This window comes from Impatiens glandulifera, chromosome 2 (genome assembly GCF_907164915.1).
Source record: "Impatiens glandulifera chromosome 2, dImpGla2.1, whole genome shotgun sequence".
Classification (NCBI taxonomy): Eukaryota; Viridiplantae; Streptophyta; class Magnoliopsida; order Ericales; family Balsaminaceae; genus Impatiens; species Impatiens glandulifera.
In genome coordinates, this window is record NC_061863.1 from 61,288,485 (window position 1) to 61,302,500 (window position 14,016).

General features: G+C 30.3%; 2 protein-coding genes across 2 annotated transcripts; both read left to right on the forward strand.

The window, feature by feature from the left end:
* LOC124925494 (serine/threonine-protein kinase STN7, chloroplastic) lies at positions 1 to 3,746 on the forward strand. Its single transcript, XM_047465507.1, has 10 exons — positions 1 to 544; positions 620 to 706; positions 808 to 927; positions 1,023 to 1,121; positions 1,198 to 1,366; positions 1,434 to 1,527; positions 2,569 to 2,662; positions 2,773 to 2,829; positions 2,912 to 3,325; positions 3,408 to 3,746. Exons 1-10 carry the CDS (start codon positions 104 to 106, stop codon positions 3,567 to 3,569), a joined length of 1,737 nt encoding a protein of 578 aa, XP_047321463.1. The 5' UTR covers positions 1 to 103; the 3' UTR covers positions 3,570 to 3,746.
* An 8,931-nt stretch (positions 3,747 to 12,677) lies between these two features.
* Positions 12,678 to 13,208, forward strand: LOC124927884 (small polypeptide DEVIL 6-like). Its single transcript, XM_047468378.1, has one exon. It carries the CDS (start codon positions 12,775 to 12,777, stop codon positions 12,925 to 12,927), a length of 153 nt encoding a protein of 50 aa, XP_047324334.1. The 5' UTR covers positions 12,678 to 12,774; the 3' UTR covers positions 12,928 to 13,208.
* The last annotated feature ends 808 nt before the right edge of the window (positions 13,209 to 14,016 follow it).

The window sequence follows — 14,016 nt, forward strand, 5'->3', positions numbered from 1 at the left end:
GATGCCGGCCAGAGTACGAGAAATGGACGAGTCTTGAATGGTCTAAAAGAGCTGAATCAAAATACAAACTATTTTTTGAAACTCACCCTTTGAACTGCCAGCCATGGCTACTGTTGCCGGAGGAGGAGGAGGAGCTGGACTTGTTGGAGGAGGAGGAGTAAGACCCAGGCCACCACCATCTCATTCTCTCTTTCTTGGAAAAAAGCTCAAATTGATCAGACCCAATTCAAATTCCATCATCTGGAAGCCAAAATTCCCCGCCACGACGGTTAAAGCTGCCGGAGTCGAATTCCTCGGTGGTTTCGTCCACGACCTATTTGTTGGCGTTGGCGTGGGGCTTCCTTGTACAGTAATGGAGTGTGGAGATATAATTTATAGAAGCACACTTCCCAGATCGAACGCAATCACACTAACTGTACCTGGTGGTATTTTAGCTCTTGGAGCGATTTCTTACCTATGGGCTACTCCGGGTGTTGCTCCGGGTTTCTGGGATATGTTCGTTCTCGCTTTTATTGAGAGGCTTTTCCGACCCACTTTTAAAAAGGTTGGTTCTTTCAATGATTGATTGATTGTTTCCTCTTTTTTTTTTTTCTTAATCTTGCTTTCATTTCATATGCAGGATGATTTTGTGTTGGGGAAGAAGTTGGGTGAGGGATCATTCGGTGTGGTTTACAGAGTTTCACTGGCTAAGAAGCCAAATTCCAAGGTATTCATTCATTCATTCATAGGCTAAAATAGGGAAGAAGAAGAAGAATGTAAGTTTAATAATAATCTTGGGGTTGGGGGTTTTGGTTGTTGTTGATGAAGGAAGGTGATTTAGTGTTGAAGAAGGCTACTGAATATGGTGCAGTAGAGATATGGATGAACGAGCGTGCAAGAAGAGCTTGTTCAAGTAGCTGTGCCGATTTCCTGTATGGCTTCCTTGAGGTGTTGCCTCTATTATGTCTGATTTTTTAGCTATTATTAGGTTAGTTTTGTTGTGTGGTTCTTTTACTCTTTGAGTCTTTGGTATGTTACTACAGAATTCTTCAAAGAAAGGAGCTGAATATTGGCTCATATGGAAGTACGAAGGTGAATCCACGCTAGCAGATCTGTTGCAGAGTAGAGATTTTCCATACAATGTTGGTTCTTTTTTCTCTTTAAATAACAGGTTTATAAAGAAAGAAAGAAAGCTCACATAGTTTGAACATGCTTCAGGTGGAAGCCATGATTCTTGGAGAAGTGCAGTCTTTGCCCAAGGGAATAGAAAGGGAGAACAGAATTATCCAGACAATCATCAGACAACTCTTATTTGCACTTGATGGGCTGCACTCTACTGGAATTGTTCATAGAGATATTAAGCCCCAGAATATCATTTTCTCTGAAGGCAAGTATAGCTTTTTCAAAAATGTTAAAATTCCTTGGATCATCAATGCTTTTCAATTTTGATGCAGGGTCTCGCACATTCAAGATAATTGATCTAGGAGCTGCAACCGATCTGAGAGTTGGAATCAATTATATACCAAAGGAGTTTCTTCTAGATCCAAGGTATGACCTTTTTGATGAAATGTTGTCTATGGTTGAAAATTTGAAATGTCTTAAATTCTTCTAACTTGTGAAAGCATGGATAATGATACTACCCTATGGATTTACATTTCGGTCACCTTTTAAGATGATTTTGCTTCTTTTCAAAACATGTCATCAAACATGAGCATAATTAATGATGCCCCCAAAGAACATTTCTTACTATGGGGTGATCTACTGCTTTTAGGAGGATAATATCCAAGATGGGCTTTTCACATTTTAAAAGCTTGTTTGATCTGGGTTATTTGGCTTCTTTTTTTTAAAAAAAAAATTGTTGTTTGATGAAAAAGTTAATACTAATATGCCATTTTCTATTTGAAAGTTAAATTTTGTAAAAATAATATGGGTATTTTAGTCTTCTCATTAATGAATTGAGTAATTTGATGGTTGAAAATATATGTGATGTGATCAAAGTTTTCTAAGAAAAAACCTAAAAAACCACTCATCAAAGAGCTCTTGGTAATGCACTTCGTTTTCTTTTTATCTGGATCCTGATACAGTGTTCTTTTTACATTTGTTATCTTTGCCAGTATCTAGAAAAGAATTTGGATCATGATCCATAAAATAATATGAATAATGATCCAAAATCACAATTAAAATCTGAATTATAGAAAATATTTTAAAGCAAATGAATCCATAAACTATATTATAATCTTGAATCCAGAAAATATTATTTTTTAACTGATCCAGAAAACTTTTTTTTTTAAAACAGAAGTCATTGCATAAAAAGTTGTTTGAGCAAGACCATAAAACATAAATAAATATAACTATTTAACTCAAACAAAATAGAGGACAAACTAAATAATAAGAAGAACTAAAAGAAAGCTATTAGTTATCGCGGAGACTCAGCTTAGAACTCATTAACTCATGTTCATGAGTTCGAGTCTTCACACTCGGGCTATTTAGAAAAAAAAACTATTATTTATTCTAATAGAAAAATGAAATTGTGCATAACTTTCAGAAGTAATGTTTTGTTTTCTTGTATTTTGTGAATAATGTTAATAGATATGCTGCTCCAGAGCAATACATTATGAGCACACAGACTCCTTCTGCACCCTCTGCACCTGTAGCAACAGTGCTATCCCCAGTTCTATGGCAGGTTCACCACTTTCTGTCATAAACACCCGTTCTTTAGCATCTTATGCTTTCTTAAGCTCATTTGCTCAATGATTTTTCCATTGTTGATGTATGGCATAATTGAACAAGCAGCTCAATCTGCCAGACAGGTTCGATATCTACAGTACTGGGCTCATTTTCCTGCAGATGGTAATCATTGAGATGGAAGATGTTCTTAAATTGTCCCTGAATTGGTATTAATAATATTATTATTATTATCCTGTTGTTGCAGGCATTCCCATGTTTTCGCAGCGACAGTAGCCTAATACAATTCAACCGTCAATTGAAGAGATGCGACTATGATTTGGTTAGCTGGAGGAAGACAGTAGAACCCAGAGCGAGCCCGGATCTTCGCAGGGGGTTTGAGTTACTGGATTTAGATGGTGGGATAGGATGGGAGCTTCTGACTTCAATGGTTAGATACAAAGCTAGGCAGAGATTGAGTGCAAAAGCAGCCTTAGCCCATCCATACTTTGATAGGGAAGGTCAGCTAGCGCTGTCCATCATGCAGAATCTAAGGCTTCAATTCTTTAGAGCCACACAGCAGGATTATGGTGAAGCTGCAAAGTGGATCATTCAGTTAATGGCTAAATCTGGTACAGAACGAGATGGAGGGTTCACTGAAGCACAACTTCAGGAGTTAAGGGTCTGTATCTTTTTCTTTTCTTTTTTTTATCTTGTTTTGCAGTTACAAATTGATGTCTTATTGAATATGTGATATATGACAGGAGATGGTGCCGAGTAAGAAGTCAACAGCAGAAAGGAACGTTCTTGCATCTGCTTTGAAAGTGCAGAGGAAAATCATTAGAACATTGAATGAGAGTGTGGGTGAACTTAACCAACGGAGGAAGAGTCTATGGTGGAGCAGATGGATCCCTAGAGAGGAATGAAATCTGTATATATATATATATATATTTTAAATTTTTGGGTGTAAATTCTTGTGCAGGTATCTATCTATAAAACCAAGTCATTCATTAAAATGGAATGATTGAGAAATTAAAGACAAATGGGGAAGATATAAGCTTTCTGGCTATATATAAGAATTATACATTGAATGAATATGCTTTAAATAATCATTATCTTTATCATTGAATCATATATAGACAGGATAAGCGAGTGATCGAGACTGTAATGCTGTACTTGACCCCCACCATTAATCATGTTTAAGCTTTTTGTTCCACAAGTGCGTGAAACTCGGAGAAATGAGGAATGACCTTCTTGAGATGGTTCATATTCAATAGATATACTCATTACTTTCTTGAATGGTAATCAATAAAGTATATAATGTGCATGCATGTACTCATGATGGATCTTCTTCTTCTTCTTATAGCTGCTAGCTGGGCTATTTGAAATGTAATGATACCCATCATTGCTTGTCTGCTAGTGCTAAGATGGTCTTCACAACATTCAAGTTATGATTGAAAAATAAACTCTTTCTTTCTGAGCTTATTCTTCATATGGCCTACACGGTTTGTTCCATAATTCTTTGTCTGTATCTCATCCATTTGCATTTGAATGTGAAGTTCCTATATAATTAAGCAAATTCCAAGAACAGAGTTTAGAAAGTTCTACTCAAGTTTTAAAGGATATTTTATTATGATGAATTAATTGAGATTAAAATCAAATAAGATTTGATAAAGAGAAAATCATAATAGATTTGAATGGTTTCTTCTAACTTAAAGCATGCAGTGCCGCCAGTGGTTCAATTACCTTCTCTCTCGTTGTTTAAATACAACAACTTGCAAGATATCACCGACTACCGTACGAGAGCGCATGCATGCGGTTTAATTAAGCAATCAACAGAGCCAGAGCCAATCTATTATTATTATTATTATTTTATTGCTTCAAAGTTTGAGCACTTTTTATATTAATTAATTATCGAATTTATAAAGTGTACATATATATATTATATTAGCGCCCCCTGGAGGCTGGAATGGGTTGCCTAATCATTCGCCCCTTAGGACTTTGGAGTGAGATACAATTAATTAATTAATTAATTAACAATCAGGAATTAATTAAATATACCACTCTTATCAAAGTTAAAGTACTCAAATTCGATATCTAATAAATCTTTGGATTTGAATATTTAAATAACTCATTTGAAAATTTTTGTTAAAAAAAAAAACTCAAAATGATATTAATATTTAATAATAAAAAATTATATATTTAAATAGTTTAATTAATAAATTAATTAATTTAATGATATTTAAGAATAAGTTATTCATTATTTTCGGTAATGCCCTTACATGAGCTTCCCGCTTCCCATGATTACAGTGAGGGCACCCGAAGTTTGGATGTCAAGACAGGCATGTAATTTTTTTTTATTGGTTATATTATGCCTTAAAATTTTCTGACATATTTTTGGGAATTTTTATGGTTTAAGGTATATTAAATAATTTTTCAAACGATAATAAGAAAATGAATACTAACCCTAAGTTTCTGAGAACCTGGTTAAATGGTTAAGTGTGTTTTCGGTTACATATATACTAAATTCGTTGTCCCATTTTATTTTATATTAAATAAAGTTTTGTTTAAACAGTTTTAAACGTCATCAATTTATTATTTACTTAACATTTATAAATAAATAAAAGATCAATCTCATTAATTTAATTATTGAAATTTAATAAATTAAAGTTTTTTAAAAATGAAATAGGCCATTTTAATTGTAGCTAATGGATGTGATGGGTGACCCCTTGTGCTGGTTTGGTTTGGTTGGGTGGTGGAGGAGTAGTGTCGATAGATATTACTAGGCAGAGAATGACTTATCATCATCAACTTTAATGTGTGCATGCGTGTGTGTGATTATTGATTGATTGATAGAGAATATGGATGGACCCTTTAATTAATATTCATTTTAAATGCATTTATTGAACTTACTACTTTCGGTAAAACACTCCCACATTAATCTATTTAATCACACACAAAATTAATAAAATTATGAGTTAATAGATTATTTAAAATTCCACTAATAAATTAACGCTTACAAAAAAGAATTAAGTCAATGGGAAATTGGGAGGAATCCAATACACATATATATTGTCCAAGTGGGTGTGGGGGTAGGGTCAAGGAGAGTAAAGTGTGATAAGAGAATAGGAAGCATTTGACCCCCACTGTTGGCCACTTGGCCCTAAGAGTTGGGCTCTTTAATTGACCAATGCAAGTTAACTTATTAATTAGGACCACCACCCTAATCAGTAATCGCCAACCCCCCTATATAAATAATAATATGACCACTTCTCCATAGAATTATATCATCAAATATATATTCAAACTTTTACAAAACTATATCTAACCTAATGAAGATGATGATGATGAACAGCAACAACAACAACGTGGGAGGATCGAAGAGAAGGGGGGTGGTTATGTCAAATAATAGAGGATCGGGAGTTGGAGGAGGGTCCCTAAGAGCTAGACTCTACATAATAAGGAGGTGTGTGGTCATGCTCTTGTGCTGGCACGACTGACTAATATCAAATTAGTAATCCGCCCCGCCTCAATTTTCGCTGGTTTTTTCCAAGATCCCAAGCTGCTTAAGCCCAGACTTATGGGTCGATCGATCCAGATTGATCAGCAAGTGCCACTATGTATAAGTTTAAGCGATTCAGATTGTCGCGAGTTTTTGGTATCCGATCCTAAAGGATATATGTATATATGTAAAGTTACTTTACATGATGGATCCATGGATGGATCAACGGATGATCTAAGTACATATTTTTGGATTTGGCCTTTTCCATTTTTTAGTCACATACAAATACAGAGGAGATGAGGCATGTTTACATAGACCTATATATGAAAAACCTCATTGGTTTATTTCATGTTGATCATTGAATTTAATGAAAGAATATATGTTTTTTGTGTTATTTTGATTATTCTAATTATAATTTAACACACTGGATCAATGGAGACTTTATGTGTCATAATTAAATACTAGCATAATTATCTGTTGTTGCAAAGATAAATAAAATCACATTTGCAAAGTTAAAATAAATAATACTCGCGTTTTTTGGTGTCATTATTGTTTTCATCGTCTTCATTATCCTCTTTGTCGTCAACATTTATGGTCTGGAATGTGAAGGGCTTAAAATACAATAGTTAATTGAGACCCATTAATAAACTTATCTAATAAATATATATGAATAAAGAAAAAAGTGATAATATATATAAAAGTAAAAAATGTTCTAAGTTCAGAATCCATATTATACACATTCACTAATTATTAGCTAGCTAATTCAAACTTCAAAGTAACAATAATAATAAAAAATATATACACAATTGCATTAATACAAACTAGATAAAATAAAAAAGAATAATTCTCATCCTTTTATTTTATATAATCAGTCAAGTAAATGAATACCTAGATTAACCATTTTTTTTTATAGAAATAGAACAAATTTAGTTGTGTACTACTGATAAATAAAAATGTACATGAATGGTTTGATTGAATATATATAAATAAACCACTAAAAACTAAAACTGTACACAAGACATTGCACCTTAAAACATTCTTAATTTTAGTGAGAAATTATTTTTAGGACATTTAGTGAAAAAACATGTGATTCAAAATATAAAATTTCAAGATATAGGATAGGATAAACGAAACATCTTATACAAATGCCTTAAGTTATTGATTCGATGTCCAATTAATGTTTAAGTCGGGTTAGAAATCAGTGATGGCCAGCTCGGTTCATGCGAGGGTTAGCCCAAAACTCAGAGTCATTTTCATTACCAAGGCCAAAGTGATCTAGGTCCACCGCCAGCTTTTCTTTCTCTAATATGTTCAACATCTAGCTAGCTAGCTAGCTTTTATGGAGTTTAGTAATTAGTATAAATTAATGATAAATTAAACGACAATTATGTGACACTCAGGTGGGTCAAACCAACTTAATTAATTATATATAGATAGATATCTCTGTTAGTGTTTTGACCATTAACTAATTATAAACTGATAATTGGTTCTTTCATAGCCCCGAATGGCCAATTTTATTATTGCTTAATCACATTGTCTAGAAGTTGATTAACTAATTAATTAAAATAGTAAACCCCCTTTTAACTATAATTATAATAATTAGGTGGGCATATATATATATATATATATATATATATTATAGGCATAAAAGAGAAAGAGAGAGATTAGTCTTTTTCTTAGTTTCGACGTCAATAATTAATTATGTGGGGAACGATGATAAACCAATTATTAAAAAGCAAAATCACAACCACACGTACTACTAAATACTAACAATAATAACTCGATCACCACTCCCAAACTTGAAAATGAAATATCATAATCAATTTATGGGAGGGAATGCCAACCACTTCAACAAATATTATTATAATTCAAAACTTAATATTATATATATATATATATATATATATATATATTAATTGTAAATTAACAAATTATTTTAATTAAATTACATTTCAATTTTAATTATTATTCTTTTTTTCTTGTCCCGTGTAAGTATTTTATTTTGAATGCTGGAGTACGTAATTAAGTTGTCCATAGCCAGGTTTTCGAACAAGTGGAATATTAACCTAGATAGCTCCTACTTATTCTTAGTACTAAGAAATCTAAAAAAGCACAAGTGGAATATTTTACATGTTTTATTCTTTTCAATTTAATTAATGTTTATATATGTCATGTAATAGTCTAGTTAAGAGTTTATTTCCATTTCTTTTAATATATTTATTTTCTAAAATAGTCTAATTAAGATTTTATTTGTAAATCACATATTATATTTGAGTATGGAGACAATGTTTGACAAGCAAGACTCTTTTGGATTTCTAGGTAAGTTTTCAAATAAATATACATGTTTTTGTCAATAGAAATAGGTTTGAATGTTTGATTATTTGAGATTTTGTAAAAATAAATATTTATTTTTAAATAAAAAGTATGTTATTTGATTTTTTATTTAGTTGAATTATTATGATGTTTTTTTCTCTTTAAAATTTATAAAAATAAAATAATGTTATTTTAGTTAATAAAATAAGTGTTTTGATGGTTGGAAGAGTAGTAATATAAATAGAGACAAAAATTATTTAAAATTAGGGAATATGTAAAATTTATTTGTATTTTTAATCAAAGTGAAAACAAATTTACATTATCAAACCACTAGGACCCCTCAATGGTTAAAAGTCTTGTTTTTAAGATATATTTACTGTTTTAATTATTTAATTTATTAAAAAATGATTGAAAACAACTAATGGCTAGTAGCGAAAGATAAATAATCCGAGAGATAAAATAAATAAAAAAATTGTTGAAATATATACAACAAATTTTCATGTTAAGCGAATCACGGTTTAATGTAGGACGATTTTCACCTTCATGTAAAGTGTTTCATACATTATTTGAAGTGTTTCATTGTAATGTGAATAACTTGTTCTTAGGTCATAAGTTGTTATAATCATTTAATTTATTGTATAAGCTATAATCATTTAATTTATTTGTTTATACAATTTTTAAAGTTGGAAAGTTGGAATTTATACCGTCGCTAAAATGATTGACACATTAATGTAAGCATTTCACACTTTCGTTTAAAGCGCTTCACTCTTTCATTTATTTATATTTTTTTCTCTCATCCGACATACGTGGCCAATTTGGATTCGTTTTCTTTCAATGAGAGGAACTTTTCTTTAAACATTTGGACTGCGCGGATAAGAATTTGTTGGTGACCAGTTATAATAATAAAAAAAAAGAAGGCTAGCGTTTGGATGGGAAAAATATACATGTTAGTTAAAAAAATAGAAGAAGCATAAGCATGAAAAATAAAACTCATAATTAGAGATAATAAGAGCCCGACAATGCTCAAAAATAGTCATGGTTGAATGGTCAACCCTCCTAGCTAACAAGCGACATCAATCATTGAATGGATTTGGCTCCCAACTAATCTTATTTAACATACTTATTCATTTTTAATATATTTGAACCTTAGAATATTTTTAAACATTCACTTATTTTTCTGAAGAAGTAAAAAAAATATTTTCTTATTTTTCATCATACTTTAGTAACAAATAAAATAAGCTTATTTTATAAAATCTGAATTTATATTCTCTCAATCACTTTATACCAAATCAAATAATATTAAGTCTTGACCTGCCAAAGTTAGCTAGTTAGATGAGACTAATAATAATAATAATAAATTAAATACAAAATGATAGGAGTAGGTGTACAATTTTAGATAAATTATATGTTAAAACTTAATTATAATGCTTATAATAATACAATATATATGGCACTACCTAGCTAGTGACAAATTATTAAGTTAATAATATTTTAAAAAAGAAACAAAATATTTTATTTCTAATAATAATAGAATAGGGTTATGATAATGGAAATAAAAGAATTTAAAATCGGACACTGACAAAGGAATATTTATATGAATGTAAGATCATGAGATATGTTAAGGTGTTGTTATCATGACATGCAATCAATTAAGTGGCGCTAGCTAGCTAGCTAGGATTCAACCAACTTTGCTGGTAGGGATTTGCACTTAATAATTAGCTAGCTTTTATTTTATGTACCTAACATAATATCATTATTAATTACCAAAGAAATATCAATAATTCTACATGTCACGCTATATGTTATAATTGATCAATTTGATCGTGACAACATTTAAGATATTGGGGTGTTACAAATTTAATTTATTATGTTCCTGTGCCACCTGAATAAGGAAATAGCCGACCCCTTATGTTGGTGGTAATGCCGCTTGCACATATATATTAGGATATGGAGAATGACATTACCATGTTACCCAATTCAATTTTAAGACGCATCCTCTGTGTGTGTGTGTGTGAGAGAGAGTGTGTGTGTTATAAATGTATATTTTCTATCATTTTCAAAACATAAAAAGAATCACTAAAGTTTATATATATATTATGTGCTTGAGGGTTGTCGTGGCCAAGTTTGGATTGTCTGTTAAATTTGGATATCAAATGCACACTATGAGGCGTTGGATCCAAACCAGAAGGATTTGGGGAAATTTTATAAGATTGGAAAATGATATTAATTTGAGTTGGAAATAGGGAGGAAATTTGATAAAAGGCACAGGGGAGTGAAGTTTAAGGGGAAAATAGAGAAAAAAAATTGTCGAATCACATTATGCCACGTAATTCTCTCCTAAATTATCTCTCGATCATTTCTCATTAAATATATAACCCCACACCATAATGCACATACATATTTTGTAGGAGAAATCAAATCGGGTTAACTTAATCCACAAATCAAACAAACCGATTAAAATAATTAAATGATATGATATGAAAAGTCTCAAACTAAGAATAAAAATAAATGAAATGAGTTGAGGGTTTTTTCATCAAATTTATTATCCTTTCTTCTCGAAAAAAAACAAGTTAAAAAATGAATGAGAGGAGGAGCTGATTACTAAACTTCTGAACCACTGAAAACTTTTTTATTCAGACCATAGATGTTGACGACAAAGAAGATTAAGACAATAGAGACAATATTGACGAATACAAAGACAACGTTTAAGTGAATCTAGTGTTTTGACTATTAATTTTTTAAAATTTAATAGTCAAAACTCTTAATTAGCTGAAATTCGGTAATTGAATTAGTGATATGAATATATTATTTATTTATTTATTTATAAATGAAACATAAATAATAAGTTAATAACGTTTCACATGTTAAAGACAAAAATTTATTTTATATAATTTTAAGAAAAATAAGTCCTAAATTGTTGTGAGGTGAAAAAAGATATCTAAAATTTCAATTAACTCCAATAAAAATCACTATTTGAACATATAATTCATTAATAATTTTTTATTTTATACATTCTCTCAATATTTTTATTTATTTATATAATTCATTAACATTTTTTTTTCATTTATTCTATGTATATTTTTTCTCTTAAAACACTTAACTATTTTATTAATAATCATTAAAACAAATAATTTGCATACCTTCTATCTTCATATTTAATATTTATACATTAAAATAAAAAAATAGTTAAAAACTCATTCTATTAATATTTTTTAACAATTATAAAATATGCCTCCTACTAATTCTCTTAACAATTATAAAATCAAAATAATATATAATTTTCTCTCCTTGTTCTAGTTAATAACTAAGTTGGCAAAATCTTTAATACATACATTTTTTTTATTTTGTTAATATTTTATTTATTATGTATTATCTAAATGTAATTATAATTAATTAATCATTTTTAAAAATAATATAATATTATTTTGATTAAAAATAAAAGGAAGAGGCATATAAAGTTAAATTTATCATGTGAGAAAGAAAAAGATATATATTATTAAATAATTATTATTATAATTATTATAATAATAAAACATATATTTAAACATATATAATTAATTTAATAATTAATGTATATATAATTTATCTGATTTTATTTTTTTTTAATAATCTTTAATTTCATACAAATACGATTGAATTTCACATTTTAAATAAGAATTATATCAAAAAGTGGATGGACCAAAATCATCGAACACTTTTTACTACTGTCCTTTAATACTAAAAATATCAGGATTTATTAAGTGTAATAAAACAATTAACCTCAAAATTAGCATTGCATCTTACCATTTATAATGTATTTTTATTAAAAATCCAATACTTACCATGCTAGAATATTGACTCAAATATTAGATATCTTTGGATCTAATAACTTTTGTGTTCACTTTTTATTTTCCAATTTTAATAAATTTTTATTTATTAAGGTTTAACTGTATTTGATGGACAAAATCTTATTTGTAAGGTATATAAACAAAAGTATCCAATCATCCTATAATAATTCTATTTTCTTATAATCATATTATTATTGAAATGAATACCCCCATTAAGGTAGTTTCCTAAGAATTTCTAACATTATAAGTTTCTAATAAACAATTAATTGCAAGTGGGAATAGACTCTGCAGCTAACTGTGTGTGAGAGAGAAAGAGACGAGCACACAGTTGGATGGCCCAAATAAAGGACCACACAGGCCTCAAGCTCTCTATATAAGACTTCCCCTCTCTTTCAAACTAGCAAAATATTAATCCAACAAATTCCATACCACACCATTCATTCAAAACCATTCTCTCTTTCTCTCTCTCTCAGACAGCTGAGATATCATATGATGATGAAGATGAGCGGCAGCAGCAGCAACAACAACAAGAAGAGGGGGAGGATTTCAAGCAGAGGTCTTGGAGGGGCACTTAGAGAGCAAAGGGCCAGACTTTACATCATTAAGAGATGTGTAGTCATGCTCCTCTGCTGGCATGACTAGCCAATTCACCTCTAACCCTAGCTAATTCCATCACCCCTGCGCCCGCGCCGGCCACCCATCTTTCAGATCTGGCCCCAACCGGCTGAGTCCCGCCTGTCACCACTAAGGCCTCAGCCTCGCCAGCCCCATATTCGGAGTTGCGTTCACTATCATCCCATGTTCAAAACCAAACCAAACCAAACCAAACCAAAGGAGCATATGCTGAAAACTGTTAAATCTAACTAAGAAGAATCCTTGTAATAATATAATTATACCCTTGAATCTTTATTATATTTTATCTATCTACCTATCTCTGTTTATCAAGTAGTTAGTAAAAAATTATTCAATATTTAATTACATCTTAAAATTGAGTTGGGTCCTTAATATATCATCATTCAATTATAATCACCAATTATAAGGTATTTTATTGTTAAAAGATCATCAATTCAGGATGTGTTATTAATTATGATCAACTTTAAAAACTCACTAAAGTAGTCAAGGATTCGATTCCCATTTAGATCTGAAGTTAGTGTAATGTCTTTTGTTGATATGTTAGCATCTTGTCAAACAAATTATGTGTTTATGCAATATTAAACCCAATAAATCATATCTATGTATAAGCAAAATCAAATCATTAACTCAGCAACTCAATTTAGTTGTAGCTGGCATGACGTTATAATTATAGATTGTGAGTTTGTGACTGTCGGTAGATGAAATTTGGTTTTGGATTGGACGTTTTTTAACATAGTAAACGGGTAATTAAATGTCATTTACCATTGTATAAAATATATTATTTTTTAATCACAATTTAGTTTTGAATAAAAACCCAAGAAACAAATAGAGAGAAAGTTAAAAAAGAAAAAGGAGTCTAGAATTAATTGTACAAGATAAAGGTTTGACTGAGTACATTGTTGAATAATTAATTGTTACAATTACATAACCCCTTTTTCCTGACTCATGAAGTACGCTGCTTATCTATATAGTGCAATAATTATTACTAGAGAAAACGTTAAAAGTTTTTGCAGATTATTTTGTAGTATTTGTCTATTTTTAGGGCGGGATTATTAATATTAATTTGTTAGTACTAGCTCAACTTATATATATATAGCC

What these genes read in the sequence shown, in the direction of transcription:
- LOC124925494 (XM_047465507.1), top strand. Translation starts at nt 104, where the DNA reads ATGGCTACTGTTGCCGGAGGAGGAGGAGGAGCTGGACTTGTTGGAGGA. An exon ending in TATCCCCAGTTCTATGGCAG is followed by an intron (nt 2,663 to 2,772) that starts GTTCACCACTTT and finishes TTGAACAAGCAG; the next exon opens with CTCAATCTGCCAGACAGGTT. An exon ending in CACAACTTCAGGAGTTAAGG is followed by an intron (nt 3,326 to 3,407) that starts GTCTGTATCTTT and finishes GATATATGACAG; the next exon opens with GAGATGGTGCCGAGTAAGAA.
- LOC124927884 (XM_047468378.1), top strand. Translation starts at nt 12,775, where the DNA reads ATGATGATGAAGATGAGCGGCAGCAGCAGCAACAACAACAAGAAGAGG.